The sequence below is a fragment of the Eublepharis macularius genome, chromosome 19 (assembly GCF_028583425.1).
Source record: "Eublepharis macularius isolate TG4126 chromosome 19, MPM_Emac_v1.0, whole genome shotgun sequence".
Lineage (NCBI taxonomy): Eukaryota > Metazoa > Chordata > Lepidosauria > Squamata > Eublepharidae > Eublepharis > Eublepharis macularius.
This window is the reverse complement of record NC_072808.1, coordinates 14,705,953-14,721,967: the sequence shown is the minus strand read 5'-3', so window position 1 is coordinate 14,721,967 and position 16,015 is coordinate 14,705,953. Positions and strand designations below refer to the sequence as shown.

Sequence of the window (16,015 nt, the reverse complement as noted above, 5' to 3'; positions counted from 1 at the left end):
TGAAGAGTAAGAGAGCCAAGTATAAAACAGAGCTGTTGGCCCATCTTCCATTACGATGAACTTGGAGCAGTTAAAATTGCAGCTCTAATGTATTAGTTACAAGTCTCAAAGTAGCAATAATGCTCACATTTAGTGTCCTGTACGGGGCTTTTGACCTCATCTACTGCTCGCTCAGCTAATGAGTCCTGCCTAATTAGGCAAGGGACAAAACTGCAAGGAGACAAGCTGCCTGGATGAAAGCTGGGGGGGCGGGGAGGACAGAGGCAGCCTACAGTAACTGGAAATGATAAAGCTTTACGTCTGTGGGAAGTGTCATTGATCTATGCACAACATTAAATTCTGTTTACACTATAAATATAGTCACTGAATTTCCTGCATCCAAACAGCCCATTAGGGAATTTCTAAATATCAATGACCTAGAAAATAACAAGGAATACTTTTGCCCTGGTTAGCTTCCCACCCTATTAGAGCTGCTTGTTCTAGGAGGGAAATGGAACTGTACCTATGGGTGAAATAGGCCACTGAAACTGCAGGATGAATTATTACTCTAAAACATGCCAACCAGTAGTCTCTAAATATCAGAACTGGGGGAAACAGAAGAGAAGCAGATGGTGAAGAATAGCAGAGGATTCACAGGCTAAGTGCTCAGCGTGTTGGACAAAGTTTAACTTCTGCACTCTTTCTGCAGTGGGCATGAGCGGGTTTGGGATTTGAGAGTACAAGACTGGCCCCTGGCACGAGAAATTTACAATCCAAAAGTTGGCCTTGATGGAGGTGGGATGCTGAGAGAGTAAGAGTTTGTATAAGAGGTTGTGGTGGAGACTTGAATCAGGGACTGCTTGGCATTCAGTACACACTTGTCACACTCTGCTCAAAAAGCTGGGATGGGGTGGAAAGGACAAACCTTTCAACTGTCCCTGTTGACAATCAGTAGTCATTCCTGCTATCTTCCATGGAAGCTCAGTGTTAGTAGCATGTCTTGGCCCCATTAGCATGAAACAAGGCTATGTGCACTCAGGTAATAAACTCATGATGTCCCCTACCTCAAGATCTAATCCAGTATCAGCCTTGACATATAGGGTTGCCAATTCCAGAGTGGGAAATTCCTGGAGATTTGTAGGTGGAGCCTGGAGAGGCAGGGTTAGGGGAGGGACCTCAGTTGGGCATACCACCAGAGTCCACCCTCCAAAGCAGCCGTTTTCTCCAGGGTTTCTCTGTAGTCCAGAGATCAATTGTAATTCCAGATCGCCAAGCTCCACCTGGAAGTTGGCAAGTTTACCAGGAATTAAGTATTTTGCCAAGTGCTCACGTCCAGTGTTACTAGCTGTTTATTTTCTGGCTACACTTACTTCATTGTAAGGCTAGCCATTCTAGTATGGATATCTGGTTTAGGGCAGGCATCTTAAACTAAAAGGACCTCTGTTAAAAGAGTGTGACAGTGTAGCTTTTTGTGCCAGAAACTGCTCGGAAACGCTGACCGAAAGAAAACAAGCAGCTCACCCCTTTGCATTCTTTTGAGGAATGGCGAGTCACAAAATATCCTGAGACTGGAAGCATCAATAACCAAGAGACTTTTCCTACCAAGAGAGGGTCTTTTCAGAATGGCTTTTCACCAGACAACAGACCCAACCTCTAACACGCATAACTATGTCATGTTGCAATAAAGAGGCAAAAGCTCCTGAACTTTTAATTCCATTCTAACAGATCTTGCAAGCATTTTCAGGAAGCAAGAAGTATGGATCCTGCAGAAGTCTGCAAGCTGGCTGGATCAGCCTGGCGCTATAGTAATAGGAGGTTGCTGTGCCCCCACTGCACCAACCGAGTTAAAAGTATGCAAGGCAACACAATGCGACGAGGTCAACAGAATGGTGTTATAATACTGAATTCCTGGAGTTTGCAACTAAAACTGAACAGGTTGGTCCCCCCTAAACTGTGTGCATACGTTAACAATAGGGAGCAAAGCTTTTCTAAAGCTTGTGCATTGAAGCAGTACCTGAAAATCCTCAATCTACTGGTTTGTACTAGAGGGGCAAAAAACCAAAACCGTTAGTTGGATCTAGATTAAATTTCTCAGTGGCAGAACAGAACTCCCCACCATCACCACCACTCCTGGTAGACAGGGGTCTTTGAAGATCAACATGAGGAGTCAATAGCAGGAAGAGGTAACTTGTGGAAATGGCCAATTTAATCTGTATCCAACCCACTGTCCAGATGTCAGGGTGATACGAGCAACCCTGAGAAGACTGACAGACATATGGTACAGCCAGAAGCCCCTGAGCAACAAGCTAAGTGATATATGGGTGGAGACCAAAGGCACTGGTTTGGTGCAACCCAGAAGATATTATGAGAATGTGGATTTTGTTCTTTAGAAAGACGATTGCATAGTAGGGTAAAGAAAAGGTGTAGAAAAATCACACCCACCGCCCTGGAAGGGTGAACAAGGCCACACAATGATCAGACTTGTGAGTTGAAAAGATTAATGATCTGAATTTCTGTTGCTGGTGAAATGGAGAGGTCTTAGATTCTCTGAGAGGTAACTGTGAAAGCTGCTTTGCACATGTACAAGTAATTTTGGAATGTTTGCTTTCAACCAGAATGTTTGTGCCTTATCTTGTACGTTTCAGGATGGTGTATATTACTTAGTCAGACTTCCAGGCTGACTTCTTCCGTCTTACAGATCAAGGTTCGAGAAATCCATGCGCGAAACTCGAGGATGGCACACCAGGTTTGTCCCCAACCCCAGCCCCAAATTTTATCCTCAAAATCACTGTTAAGTAAGTTAGGCAAGGCTCTCGGGCGACAGCCAAAGCTTCACGGTTTGGCAAGGATCCGGACATGCCTCCTCACAGAGTCCAATGCAGAGGGTCTTCTAAGCAACCTGCCCCTTCATTCATCGATCCTTCTTTCCAATCACTTAGTGGGGGGCAGGTTTCTATGAGGCGTGTGTAAATGTACAGGTTTTTTTCCAGCACACCTCATTTATCCCGTGATCAGCAGCTGTTTTCTCTAGTAAAGCACACCCAATACGCTAGTCTATGGACATTCACCATTTTCCAGCTCTCGTAGAAGCGACAGGTGCCCTCCCAAGTTGCGGATTTTTCAGAAAGGCAAGCAGCAACACCTGCCATGTACTAAACATTGCTACAAATTTATTACAGATTTGTTTTTCAAGTACATTTTGAAAAGTAACAGCCACTTTTTTAAAACATGTGAATACAAATTAAACACAAAACCGTACACCCCAGGTGGCAATGCAGTGAGTAACAAAGGATGGAGGGAATGGGGGAAGGATGCAGAGAGAGAAACAGAAGCAGAGCTGGACTGTTGCACTTGGAGCTGTGGCAGTGGTTATTTCGGCCACTGGAGGATTAGAGAGCTGCCCGACAGCAACAAACTGGCCCCATAGCACCTCTGTTTACAAATATAGATATTTTGCTAGAAAAGGGGGCCAGGCTTCACGGCCCAGAATCCTGGGCCAGTCTGACAAAAAGGTAGCTCCCCGCTCTGCTGTCGGGAGATAAATATTGAACGAGAAAGAATTCTGTTTAGGAGGAGAACCTGGTGCTGTTTTATGGACACAGCCTCCAAGGAAATGGTGGTATGAGGCAGCCTATGGTCCGGGCTACATTCTCCCAGAAGGCCCCAAGTGGTTCTGCTGCATCCCAGAGATTAGGGAGCTAATTAGTAGATATAGCCAGCTAAGGGACCAAGGTAAGAGGTGCCAGGAGAGTTATTTGCCCACTGTGCTGGAGGACTAAATCTTCCTCCTGCCCTGAACAAGTGACACTTTTTATGAATCAAAAGCCCTTTTGGGGGGTAAAGGGAACACCCCAGGCCGGGATGCTCCAATCCAAGGCTCTGACTGTGAAGTGAAACCAAGGGCTTCCACACTTTGGCAGGTGAGCCTTCGACAAAAGGACAGCCGAGAGCAGTGCAGTGCCATGGGCTGCCAGCGAGAGCGCCAAGACTGCTGCATGCGAGCCAGCAAGCAGACGGAAGGGCGAGGCACTCCCACTCACCCGTCAGGGGCCAGCACCTTCTTGCCTTTTGGGGAGGGCTGAAGGGAAAAATGCCACCCCTGCACAGTGGTGGGAGAAGCCTGGGGCAGACTGGGAACCCCACCCCCATAGTTAGTTGCCATGCTCCAGAAGAACTCCCGCCCAGCTCTAGCAGGCTCGCCCTCCAAGAAGCCATGCCTGTCCTGCCTCCAGCACAGGATCAGATATGAGGCGAGCCTGGAAGCTGACAGCTCAGTGGCTTGGCCGGCAGGCAGGGAAGGCAGGCAGGGGGGTTACAGCAGCTGGCACGAGGTCTTCTTACGCCCCCGCTTGGCCTGCAAGGCAGCCCGGGTGGCCATCTCAAACACTTCCCGCACGCCATCCTTTGTCTTCGCAGAGCATTCCAGGTATCCAAAAGCACTAATCCTGTTGGCCATGTCCCGGCCCTCCTCGGGCTTCACTGGCTCCTGAAAGGGAAAGAGACGGGGAGGTCAGCCAGCCTTATCCTGGTCGGGGAAAGAGACTTGAAGCTAGTGGTCAAATCAGAAAACCCAAATCCAGGGTTCATGACTATGACACTATGCTTTTAATAGATCCTGGACGGTTTCCTTAACCGAAAATGGAGCCCAGCCCTTAACAGCACTGGGGATCATGAAATTAGAGTTTTGCAGTATCCTGCAAGGCTAGTGCGATCATAGCAGGCCATATGGACTTCACCACAAGATGATGTTTAAGAGACCCTAGGGAAGCCTCTTATACTTTGCCTCATCAATAATCCCTCTTCCCCACACCCTTCCAAAATGAGAGGTGGCCAGCTCTACCAAATTCACGGACAACCTGGACGGGATTTTGAATTAATATGAGAAGATTCCTCCCAAACAGCCACCTGCATAACTGGTCACGTCCTTCCCAGCAAGGCTCAAGACACAGTGATGTCTTCTCAAGCCCTAGCAATGAACACCAAGCACCTAACCTCACCTGCTTCATCTTAGCCAGCTCCCGGCGTGTGTGCTCGTCGTTACGCAGATCTTTCTTGTTCCCCACCAGAATGATAGGCACATTGGGACAGAAGTGCTTCACCTCCGGAGTCCACTTCTCGGGGATATTCTCTGCAAGGGCACAAGGACTCAGTCCCATAAATACAAGCCTAGGAGGGCTCTTTTACCCCTGGAGTTCACATCCTTCAGCAAAAATACAGGAAATAGTCACAGGCTAGTTCAGCGACCTCCAAATACTTGCTGGAAGGGATTTATAGAGCCCAGTCTCTCTACCCAAGGTGGCAGTCCCACAAAATTGACCAAGAGAAGGAGCAAATGTCAATACGGTACATGGATATAGTGAGGGGTAGCACACTGTACCTCTCCACTAAGAAAACTAGCTTGGGAATATCTCAAAGATCACGGCACGGATTTGTGCCCTGACACACCTGAGTGGATAGATAAGATCTACGAACATGCATCAACGGCCAAATTAACTTCTTATGTGCATAATAGACCAATAGTTGAATTTTGGAAAAAATAGAGAGATTACTTTGATAACTAAGATTATTTGAAGTAACTTGATACAAAGAAAAAACACAGGAGAAACAATTAACTAAAAATTGTTGGTACTAAAGGCTGGGTATAAACAACTAAGGAGAGGGAATGATAGCTATTATACAATTTAGTGCGGTGTTACATACTTTGAATATATCTTTCTATTAGCTTAATCTAAATTTAAATGTAGTGCTTGTACACGTTTTATGCACTTTCTATCGTCATTATCTTTTCTTTTTAAATAAAATTTTTAAAATTAAAAAAAAAAAGATCACGGCTGAAATCTCAAACTGCAGAAGACAGAGCCAAGAAAGGAAATTGATTATATCTGGGCTCTCCGGAAGCACGGGCTTCCAACACACACAGGGAAGGGGAGGAGTTAAGAACTCACCTAAACTGTCAGGGCTGTCGATGGAGAAGCACATGAGGATGACATCTGTGTCAGGGTAAGACAGGGGTCTCAGGCGGTCATAATCCTCTTGGCCCGCAGTATCCCACAGAGCAAGTTCTACCTGCATAAGTATAAACGTAGCAACCTGATCTGAATGTGTCTTCAGACAACCACTGCTTCATTGGTTCAAGCACAAGCTCTATTAGGTGCCGGTAGTTTACCACTCTAGCCCCTAAGGATGCTTCAAGGAAGGTGCTGTCAGCAGATGCAGAAGGATGCTGGCATAGTTTGAATTCGGCCACAAAAGTGCACTTCAAGCTCTACTCCATACGGGACACCAAAAGAAAAACAGTCCCAAGGAACTATCGCACCCCCACCCCACCCCGCCTGCTGGTTCCCCCTCCACCCCCAAACAGATGCCTATTTCTGGGCTTTGGAGACATCTGAGTTGCTTCACACACAAGAAGTGATGCAAAAGTATCTTTTAACTCAGGCTGGGAGGCCAGTGTGTGGTATATCAAAGGCATCATGTACTGCATTGTAGAGACAGCGAAAGATACGTTTTCATATTGAAAACTAACTTTCTCTTCAGAATTAGTAAATCACAGGGTTTAATACAGGAAAATTTCTCCTTTCCCCCCCTCTTCCCTACGTATTTCCAATTATTTGCCAGTGCATCATTCCTTCTGTCAGCTGTATCTGAAGTTTCATAGTAAGGCTTCACCCTTGTATGGCTGGGGAGCTAGGGGATTGTATTTATGTTCTACAGATCTATCTTATCAAGCTTTTAGGTGACACTATGTCAAAATCAGCTGTTTCCTTGCTATCTTGATGGTCTAGACTTGGTTCACTCTAGGCTTTGACATTTTTCTTTGGATCTAGGAACCAGGCCCAAAATTTATGAGCCAGACTTGTTTTTTTTTTTCAGTCTTCAGGATTTCATATTTTATATTACTGTGTTCTCTAGTTATTGCTACCACAAAACTTAATGCTGACATATTTTTACAGTTTCTCATAATTTTATTAATTCTGTGACCATACTGTTGTGATATATAATTATCCCTAGTTGTCATCCCCCCACACAAAGTAATCTATAACCCTGACTACTTCTCATAATTTCATTATTGCTTTTAAAGAAAACTGTTACCCATCACAGCCTGTCTATGCCAGAAAGTTTTTTTGTTGTCCTGTTGGTTGATATAATTTACCTGACACCCCTTCCTGTGTTGAAAATTTCAGCACTGGTAAAGCAAATCGAGTCAAGGTCCTAAAGATACTGAATTTCCTTAGATTAGACTACAAAAAGCTCTTAATTTGTAAGTATTGAAAAAACCAAGACTTCATCTGCCGCCATTTTCTCTCTTACAGTGGTATATGCAACAATCACTTGCTTATTTAAAATATCCATGCTGAAATTCCCCGTTTGCCTGACAAAAATAACTGAAGTTTGTGTGGGGACACATCTGATGTAGGTTTTTGCTTGTCCTAAAACTCTACTAAGTCCGAACGAATCATATTAGGTGTGGTTTCTTTCTAGTCTTTTTCTCTCTTTATAATCCAATTTTCTCACCAAGATTCAAGGCAAATTACAAGATATAAAACAGTGCAATCAAACAAGCATAAAACAATTGATGGGCAGTGTAATAGGATTAGGATCACAAAATTAGAGAACAGTATTAAAAAACTATTAGCTGACAAAGGCCCCATAGCCCCCAATGACTCTATTTCTTGCTGCTGGGGACCTCCCTCTGTCCATAATAACAGGGCTACCAGTCTTGATGCATAAATTATGTTTCTACATTAGATGCTGTGAGTATGACAAGGCACTTGTATGACTTGTTAACTTATGTTATTCATAGTCCCAAATTAATTTATTAAAAACTGCAAAGATGTTGTTTATCAATTTTAAGGGACAATTAAGAAATATGGTTAAAAATAAAAACCAGGCGTTTGGGAAGAATGTTAATTTTAAGGGCTGTGATCCACCTAAACCAGGAGATTTTGAGTTCTGTCCACATCCTTTACTCCTTTTCTACATTTGATAGTAAAACCCATAGGTTAACTGCTATCATATTCTCTATGTCTGCAGGGACGTAATTTCCGTCAGGCTCAGAGCTGTGAGGCTGGCCTCTTGTGAGTCTGAGATGCCAATATCCCCATGCAACCCAGCTGGCTTCAAAGCTCCGCATTACCTGCTTTCCATCCACCTCAATGTCGGCCACATAGTTCTCGAAGACAGTGGGGACATACACCTCTGGGAACTGGTCCTTGCTGAAAACAATAAGGAGACAGGTCTTCCCACAAGCTCCATCTCCTACAATGACGAGCTTCTTGCGTATGGCAGCCATCTCTACTGAAAGGAAAAGAGCTTTCTTTACCAAGGCCAACACAGCACAGTGACTAGTTTCACAGAGGGGCCCTTTGATGTGTGCATGGAAGTGACTGCCCAAGGCACCCCCATAACCAGAGAGTCCGCACGCCTCATTACCAGTGCCTCCTCTCCCCACATTTTTCTCCTTGGCAACTGGGAGGCCCAAACGGTACTCCTCACAAAGGCTGCACTTGGAGCCTGGAACTCCAGTTCCTGATCCCTGCAGGATTAATCAGATTTGTAAAACTTGATTCAGAGGAGTTAGCCGTGTTAGTCTGTAGTAGCGAAATCAAAAAGAGTCCAGTAGCACCTTTAAGACTAACCAATTTTATTGTAGCATAAGCTTTCGAGAATCACAGTTCTCTTCGTCAGATGCATGGAGGGCCAACAGAAACTGGTCAAATATAGAGGAGGAGAGGGGAGGGGGGAGGAGAGGGGAGATGCAAACAACTCCTTTGATATGGAGATGCAAACAGCTCCTTTTGATGTGGGGATCAGTTTGCTTCTGTAAAGGTTCAAAGGAGTTTGCCGTGTTAGTCTGTAGTAGCAAAATCAAAAAGAGTCCAGCAGCACCTCCAAGACCAACCAATTCCACTGCAGCACAAGCCCTTGAGAACCACAGCCCTCCCCGCCAGATGCATCTGACAAAGAGAACTGTGGTCCCCGAAAGCCCACGCCAGGTGCCACTGGACTTGGTAAAACTTGGTGAATTTCAAACTGTAAGAAAGAGCAGGGTCACAAAGGAACAGACTGAAGTCTGGTACAGTACCAAATATTTAATTACTCAATAAAATCAACCACAAATGGTGTGATGGACAACAGCAGACAAGGCCCAGGCAAACCAATTCATGAATTTCTACCGCACTAAAAAATCTCCATCATGACAACACATTCAGGCGCAGAATTAATGCATAGAGTTACACCATTTCAGACAAACAAGGACACCAAAACTGAGCGATTCCTTCCCTCAAAGAACCAGAGTGACAGCAACAACTGTATATTGTGACATGAGCAAAAGCCAAAGAAGTCCCTTCATGAATTCAACACTACATTTAACATTTACCAGAGATCAATGTCATTACTACAAGGACCTTACCATGCACAATAGATTGTGTGTGTGAAGTGCCATCAAGGCACAACTGACTTATGGTGAGCCCTGCAAGGGCTTTCAAAGCAAGTGAGAAGCTGAGGTGGTTTGCCATTGCCTTCTTCTGTAGAGTCTTCCTTGGTGGTCTCCCATCCAAGTACTAACCCTGCTTAGCTTCCAAGATCTGATGAGATCAGGCTATTCCATGCTGCTTTCCCTCCCGCACAGTGTATTGCTACCTCACTATGTTTACATAGATGTTTCACACGGTTGTAAGGTGAGCACTCTCAGTTTTGGCAAGCTGCAGCACCGGTTACAAGTTCCGGCTGAATTGCTAATCTTTGCATTTCCTTGTTTATAATATTATCCTAATTTTATTACTTATTTGTTGCCTACCTTTCAACTCTGATTTCCAAGGCAATTCACAATTTCAAAATGCAAAAGATTACTGGCTTTTTCTTCATGGAAATACACTGTGCACAGTAGTAAAAGCACTGCCAGTTCAGATATCCGGGTTACTTCTGCTACTTGTCAGTAAATATTCACAAAAGCATATACTCACCTATAAGTACTCTGCACATCTAAAAAAGTCTTATTTTGCATCATTTATTGTGGTTTGCCAGTCATGGGGAAGAGACAACAAGGTACACGGGGCACTGAGATCCTGCCTCCTACTGCTGAAATTCTGAGGAGGAAGATTCTCAGGAAGCTGAATTCTGCACTCAGTAGCACACTTCACTGTCCTACAGAACCACAGCCTACTTTTGGGCACACATGGGCACGTGTCTCTCCACACGCTATCCCTGCTCTCTTTCTCTCTGCTCATGCCTCAACATTTTTTATTGGCCAAGGAGAATTTCTACCTCTTACTAAATAGGAAAATCCCTTCACAAAACCTCTCTTGTAGGAACTATTAGTAGGCCACCAATATCTGCAGATTTCCTTATTCAAAAGCATCCCTAGAAAAGCCAAGATAAGCTATTCTAGAGGGTAAGAGGCATATGAGCAAAAACAATCTGTAAAGCAGACTAATATTATCAAGCCTGATTCAGGAATTACCAGTGTGGTGAGTGCTTCTCTGTGGTTGGATTCCATACTATGCTGGTAGAATTTAGGTGAAAGAATCAGGGACAGGAAATCAATGTGGGAAGTAATCATACCAGCACGATTCGTCCCAAAGTGCACTATGCATCCTTGTGCTACCAAAATTATAATACATCCCATCAATCGTGGCTGGCCCACCCACTATATTATGCCACTTTGTACTTTTTTTAATCCCACAGGGAGCAGAGCTGGCCCCGCCTAGCAGGAAGAAATCACATCAAAACGGAAGACAAAACCCGTGAGTTGCTCTGGCATTTCTACCTTTGCGCTGATTCCCTCACTTTGCATCCAACCCCCATCCCTGCCTTAAACTTCAAAAGCCATCTCTTGCTGTCGGCAGCTAAATCGGCAGGTAAGGGCACGAACACTTCCTCCTTCTACAGACAGCACTACCCTGCCAAAGCTTCCCAGCACACCTCCAACTTAGGCAGCCCTCCTATGCTTATGATCAATCCCACAAGAAAAGAGCACTGATGTGGTGGTGTCTTCCAATGCAACCTTTTCATCCAAAGGTTTCTAGCATAGCAGGGGATGTACCTTGACTTCCAGGCATATGAATCTGTTGGGTGAGTCACTTTTCCAAGCACAGAACAAAAATGAACTTCATTTATTAATGGAATTTATATGCTGCCTCTCCAGAGGCTGGCTGGATGTGGCTTGACTTAAGTTAAGAGGCATGTATGATCCTAATTTTAGATTTATCCAGAAAACGAACATCGATTTTCAACAACAGCAAGGGCTTGAGATGTGTAGGAATTCTTGTACTGTTCTTGTTAAATAGCCTCGTTTAGTTTGATAACTTGTATCGTTCATTCTAATGTATACATTCCAAGGTATACCAATTCTTAACCTTTTTACACTGTTTTTTACCTAAGTAACGGTGGCCATGTATAAGCCTATGCAACATAAGGCCCTACAGGGATCCACAAGCTGTAACTTTCAGCCCACTATATTGGCAGATGCCACACAAAGACTGCTTATGAAATGGGACCAAATGTTGGCACTTCCTCCAGTCTGACTCACCAGATGGAGAACAGAAGTGTTTTTCTCTAGGAAAAATTTCACTGCCCAGTTTTGAAACTTGGTACTGGGGATTCACAGCCAAGCCTAACTTAGCTGGAAGTCCATATGACGATTTTAAGGCCAGAAGGCTTTTAAAGCCAAGGTTTGGAGTTAGGATGGGAGGAGCAGAACAGCCTGGTAACTCCCTTGGAAGAGCACTGAAGATATTTAAAGCTGGGCAAAGTTACACCCATATCTGGGGCTCTAAACAACTGTCTCTCACACTTCAAAAGCAAAGAAGTTTCAATCTGCTTGGCCAAGATTTATATTGCCTGCTTTCTTAGCCGGGTTTTAAGGCCAGGAATTAAGTTTCCAAATTAAACTCCAAACCAATCCTCTGCAGAAATTTTTTTCATCGCTACAGAATCCTCTAGTGCAGTTCTGCAATGTCAAATCTAGAGACTTTCTGTCTTCTACAGCTTCAAGGCCTTTCTATGGGGAAGGGCCGCCGATTATAACATTAGGAAAAGATTCTATAATTTCAAAAATGCACTCAGCTTCAGGAACCCTCACATTTGTGAACTTATCATCACAAAGTAATGGAATAGAAGGCCTAACTACCAAAAAAACCCTGCCAGACACTTAAAATCTATGAAACAAGTTATTTTAATCTAACCATAAGGGCCAACGTCTTGAAGTGAGTCAGCAAACTAGTAAACAATCTTGCTGCTATTAAGTGGCAGAAGAAACTAATGTACAGCAAGAAGTTTAATGGAACTTTATCTCCCAGTTATCAAAAGTAGCCCTTGAGATCTGCTGTAGAGAACCCTCCCATCTAGACAAGCCTACACCATCTAGAAACCTACACCAATCCCATCTAGACAAATGTTCAAGGATCCCTTCTCCCAAGGTTCCAGCACAAAACAATAGGCCCTCCCTACTATTAACAAAAAGAATTAATGAGAACACACTCCTTGTCACACTCTTTTAAAGTGCTGAATGGATACAGATCATCTTTCCCTCCAGTTACCCGGAGGCAGCCATCACTCCCCAAAGACTTAAGAAAGCACTAAACTGTCAGTTCCTTTGTCCGCAGGCTGGATTTCCTGGTTACTTTTTGCTAACTGCGTCCTCTCCTAGAAATCCAAAATGTCGCTGTTCTCCAAATTCCACTGCACTACAAAAAGTCAAAGGCCACAATCTTTCATACAAGGGTCATCTCGTATGAGAAAATTTTTTTTAAGGTTAAGAATTTCTCTGAAAACATTTCCTGCACTAGGAAGGAATTAAATAGTGGTGTCCTCCATAGTGGAGATAGAACTGAGATGTTACGCACATGGAGAGTGGGAGTAGTAAGGTGGGTTTAAGTAGCCCTGCCACATGGATTCCATAATGCCCTATCAGGTGAATATGATAGACCTACAACATAGCTGAATCCTCCGTTAAGAGCCCCATACTGAGGACTGGAGCTAGGCAGTTACATTTCAGATAAGACATGGGGAGTTTGTGTGATCGTAGTCTCTGGTAGTGAGTACTGGCACCTTTGGGCATGGCTGTCCTAATCAGCCAGAGAAACAATAGTGGATGCTCAGAAACAGCCTTGTGGGGATCTGCAAAGGAAGGGGGAGAATTGGAGGAAACTGGCACAACCTTATAACAACAACATTCAATTTATATACTGCCCTTCAGGACAACTTAATGCCCACTCAGAGCGGTTTACAAAGTATGCCATTATTATCTCCACAACTATAAACACCTTGTGAGGTGTGTGGGGCTGAGAGAGCTCTGAGAGAGCTGTGACTGACCCAAGGTCACCCAGCTGGCTTAAAGTGGAGAATCAAAACTGGTTCTCCAAATTAGAGTCCCGCGATCTTAACTGCTACACCTATACTATAATACAGGGTCCTTTTAAAAAAAACCCAAAAAGCACTGGATAGGAGTGAAACTGGTAGATGGTAGTTTACAGCAGCTCTTTAATAAAGACTGTGAAAACTGCCTTCTAATATTTATCTGCAAGAGAAATTATCAGACTCACTGGAACCCACATCACACACACAACAGAATTGCACAGGATACAGTCAACTGTATCTGAGTACCTAAGTTGCCTGACCACTTCACACAATGATGCTGAAATTAGACAGGAGAGCAAAAGCTAGCCCATAGCAAGGTGCCACACACTGCAGCAAAGGCTGACCTACTTAAATTGTCACCCCACCCCCCCCGCTTCCTCAACCAGCACCCAACTGAAGAAAGACAAATTCTGCTTTTACAACTCTATCAAGGTAAAACAGATTTGCAAATCAAATGAGTACGTGTCTTACTCTGTATCTATCACCCTCACCTCAGACTCAAACCCCTGCATATATAACTGTTACTAGTGTAAGACGACTGAAGTCCTTTGACAAAGGGGAGGGCGGGCTTCGGGGCGAAAGAGGCCTCCTGTTAGCTTGTATAAATGCACCTAAAATCAGAAAAAAATACCAAACCCAAGTTCACTTTGTATCAATGACAAGAGGTTCTTTACTATGACTGCGGCAGGATTTCAACCACAGGCAAGTTTAATAAAAGCAGACTTCCACTCCTTCCTCGACACTCCCAATAGCCACGTGCAGAAATCCTCATTCTGCCAAGTCACTACTACTCCACCTAATGTACTCACAGAGTTGTGGCAAGGCTAGAATGGGCGTGTATATGTGGGGAGGAAGAATCATGTCCCACGCTCCTTGGAGACAGGGTGGGATAAAAATTATGGTCATTATCTGTCATTTATTACTATCAGGTTTTTTTAACATCACAACTTTTCTTCAAGGAGATCAGAAGACTTATCTATTGATGTTATTTATAGTTTGCCTTTCTCATATCTGTTATTTTTAAGATCACTTTGCCTCCGAGGAGCTGGGGAGGGCACTAAAATGAGGCACTCCCCTCATTTTATCCTTATTACAACTCTATGGGTTAAGAGCTACTGACAGGAAACAAATGACTAAGAAAAGATTTAAATTTAGGTCCCTCCAGTATCAGCCACTACACCACCCTGCGGATAGTTTCAGGTGGGTAACCGTGTTGATCTGCAGCCGAAAAGCAAGATCCAGCTCCAACAGCACCTTAAAGACCACCTAGATTTCCGGGGTATGAGCTTTGGAGAGTCAAAACTCCCTTCCTCACATCTGACTCTCGAAGGCTCGTAAGTTGGAAGTTCCAGATGGTCTTTAAGGTGCTATTGGACCCGGATCTTGCTCTACACCATACTGGCACCTCTACTTAGAATACATTATTCCCCCCCCCCATGTTATTTGTGGATTTTAGCCATTTGCTAGGAAAACACAAGAAGTCTTTATTTTTCTTAAGAAAAAGAGGGGAAAGGGCTCCTTCTCAGCTGTTTCTGCCGATAGCTACTGGGGGAAGGTGGCACCTAACACTCCCCAACGGTTATAATTTTGCTGCTGAAACTTCCCCATGGTTATAATCCTGCTCCAACCCTCCTACAGAACCATTTCTCGTTGCTTTGAAGGAATTCACAGCATTCTGTCCCCTTACTATGAGACGAGATCAGCTTTCTCACTGTCTGCTGACGCCCGCTCCACCCCCCCGCAGGACAACTTCCACCGCAGGGCGCTTCCTCTTCTTGGGTGGCATCTGCCTGCTTCCGAGCTCTGCGCTCAAACTACCGATTCACGCCGCGCATGCGCTGGCACCTCACCGCCCCCCCCCCTTCGGAAGGTTGCATCCAATCAACGCTTTGAAGCCTTCAACCGCCAGGGTGCGCGCGAGCCGCCCTGGCGCCAACTGCCCTCCTCGCGCATGCGCAGAGCAAGCCGCGTAGCTCTCGACTCCCCCCCCACCCCTCCCACATCGAACTTTTCACTAACGGCCTTTTTAAACACACACGAAACCGTCGCCTCAGAAACAAAACTTAATCTCCCCGGTGTCGCCCAACCCCGACAAAAATGCTCTTTCTTACCCAAGAAAGTACCCCGGCCCCACCACAAGAGCCTTCCTCTCTCACCAGGTTCAGTCGGCAGCCTCCACTGCCGGCTCGCCCGCCGCCGCCGCCCGGACTCACCACAGCTGCCCGCTCACAAACCCCGCCCCCCTCATGATTGACAGAAGCCACCGCCCTATTGTAAAATGTGCCACCGCCTCAGCACGCCGCCGTCGTATAACAGGGGGCTGTTGGCCAATTTAGAACCTCCTCTCGCCAGATTGACGGAAAGTTGTACACCAATAGGAAAGCGCCATTCTTCCCGGACTGCCGGATTCCGGGATGATAGACCAATCACCTCCCGCTCACCGAAGCCAATAGGCAAGCGGAGCTGACCAATCATCGCTCGAGTTCTGGGAACATCTGTCCAATTCCAGACGGAAGGCGGGATTCCTCCTGGCGACGGGTTGCCCGTGATTGTCAGATTATGGGACCCAATGGGATGGGAGGGTGAGATATATGAATGGGCGGGCGAACCACCCCCAACGCCCCGCCTGCCCCTCATTGGTTTCAACGAGAAACCTCGCAGCCTAAGTCAATATTTG

General features: G+C 45.1%; 1 protein-coding gene across 6 annotated transcripts; it reads right to left on the bottom strand.

Moving 5' to 3' along the window:
- Nucleotides 1–3,127: 3,127 nt before the first annotated feature.
- On the bottom strand, nt 3,128–15,578 carry LOC129346103 (transforming protein RhoA-like). 6 transcript variants are annotated; one of them, XM_055003384.1, is made up of 5 exons: nt 15,495–15,578; nt 8,117–8,274; nt 5,925–6,045; nt 4,977–5,107; nt 3,128–4,465 (listed from the first exon to the last, which is right to left on the bottom strand). In XM_055003384.1, exons 2-5 carry the CDS (start codon nt 8,270–8,272, stop codon nt 4,292–4,294), a joined length of 582 nt encoding a protein of 193 aa, XP_054859359.1. In that variant the 5' UTR covers nt 8,273–8,274; nt 15,495–15,578; the 3' UTR covers nt 3,128–4,291. The 6 variants fall into 6 exon arrangements, with proteins under 6 accessions (XP_054859359.1, XP_054859358.1, XP_054859357.1 ...); XM_055003383.1 differs by having other exon boundaries at nt 8,117–8,277; nt 15,450–15,566; XM_055003382.1 differs by having other exon boundaries at nt 15,450–15,566.
- Nucleotides 15,579–16,015: the final 437 nt, after the last annotated feature.

Coding starts and splice junctions, on each gene's coding strand:
- LOC129346103 (XM_055003384.1), bottom strand. CDS start 8,272: ATGGCTGCCATACGCAAGAAGCTCGTCATTGTAGGAGATGGAGCTTGT. Junction 5,108..5,924: donor CGACAGCCCTGACAGTTTAG/GTGAGTTCTTAA, acceptor GTGCCCTTGCAG/AGAATATCCCCGAGAAGTGG. Junction 4,466..4,976: donor AGCTGGCTAAGATGAAGCAG/GTGAGGTTAGGT, acceptor TTTCCCTTTCAG/GAGCCAGTGAAGCCCGAGGA.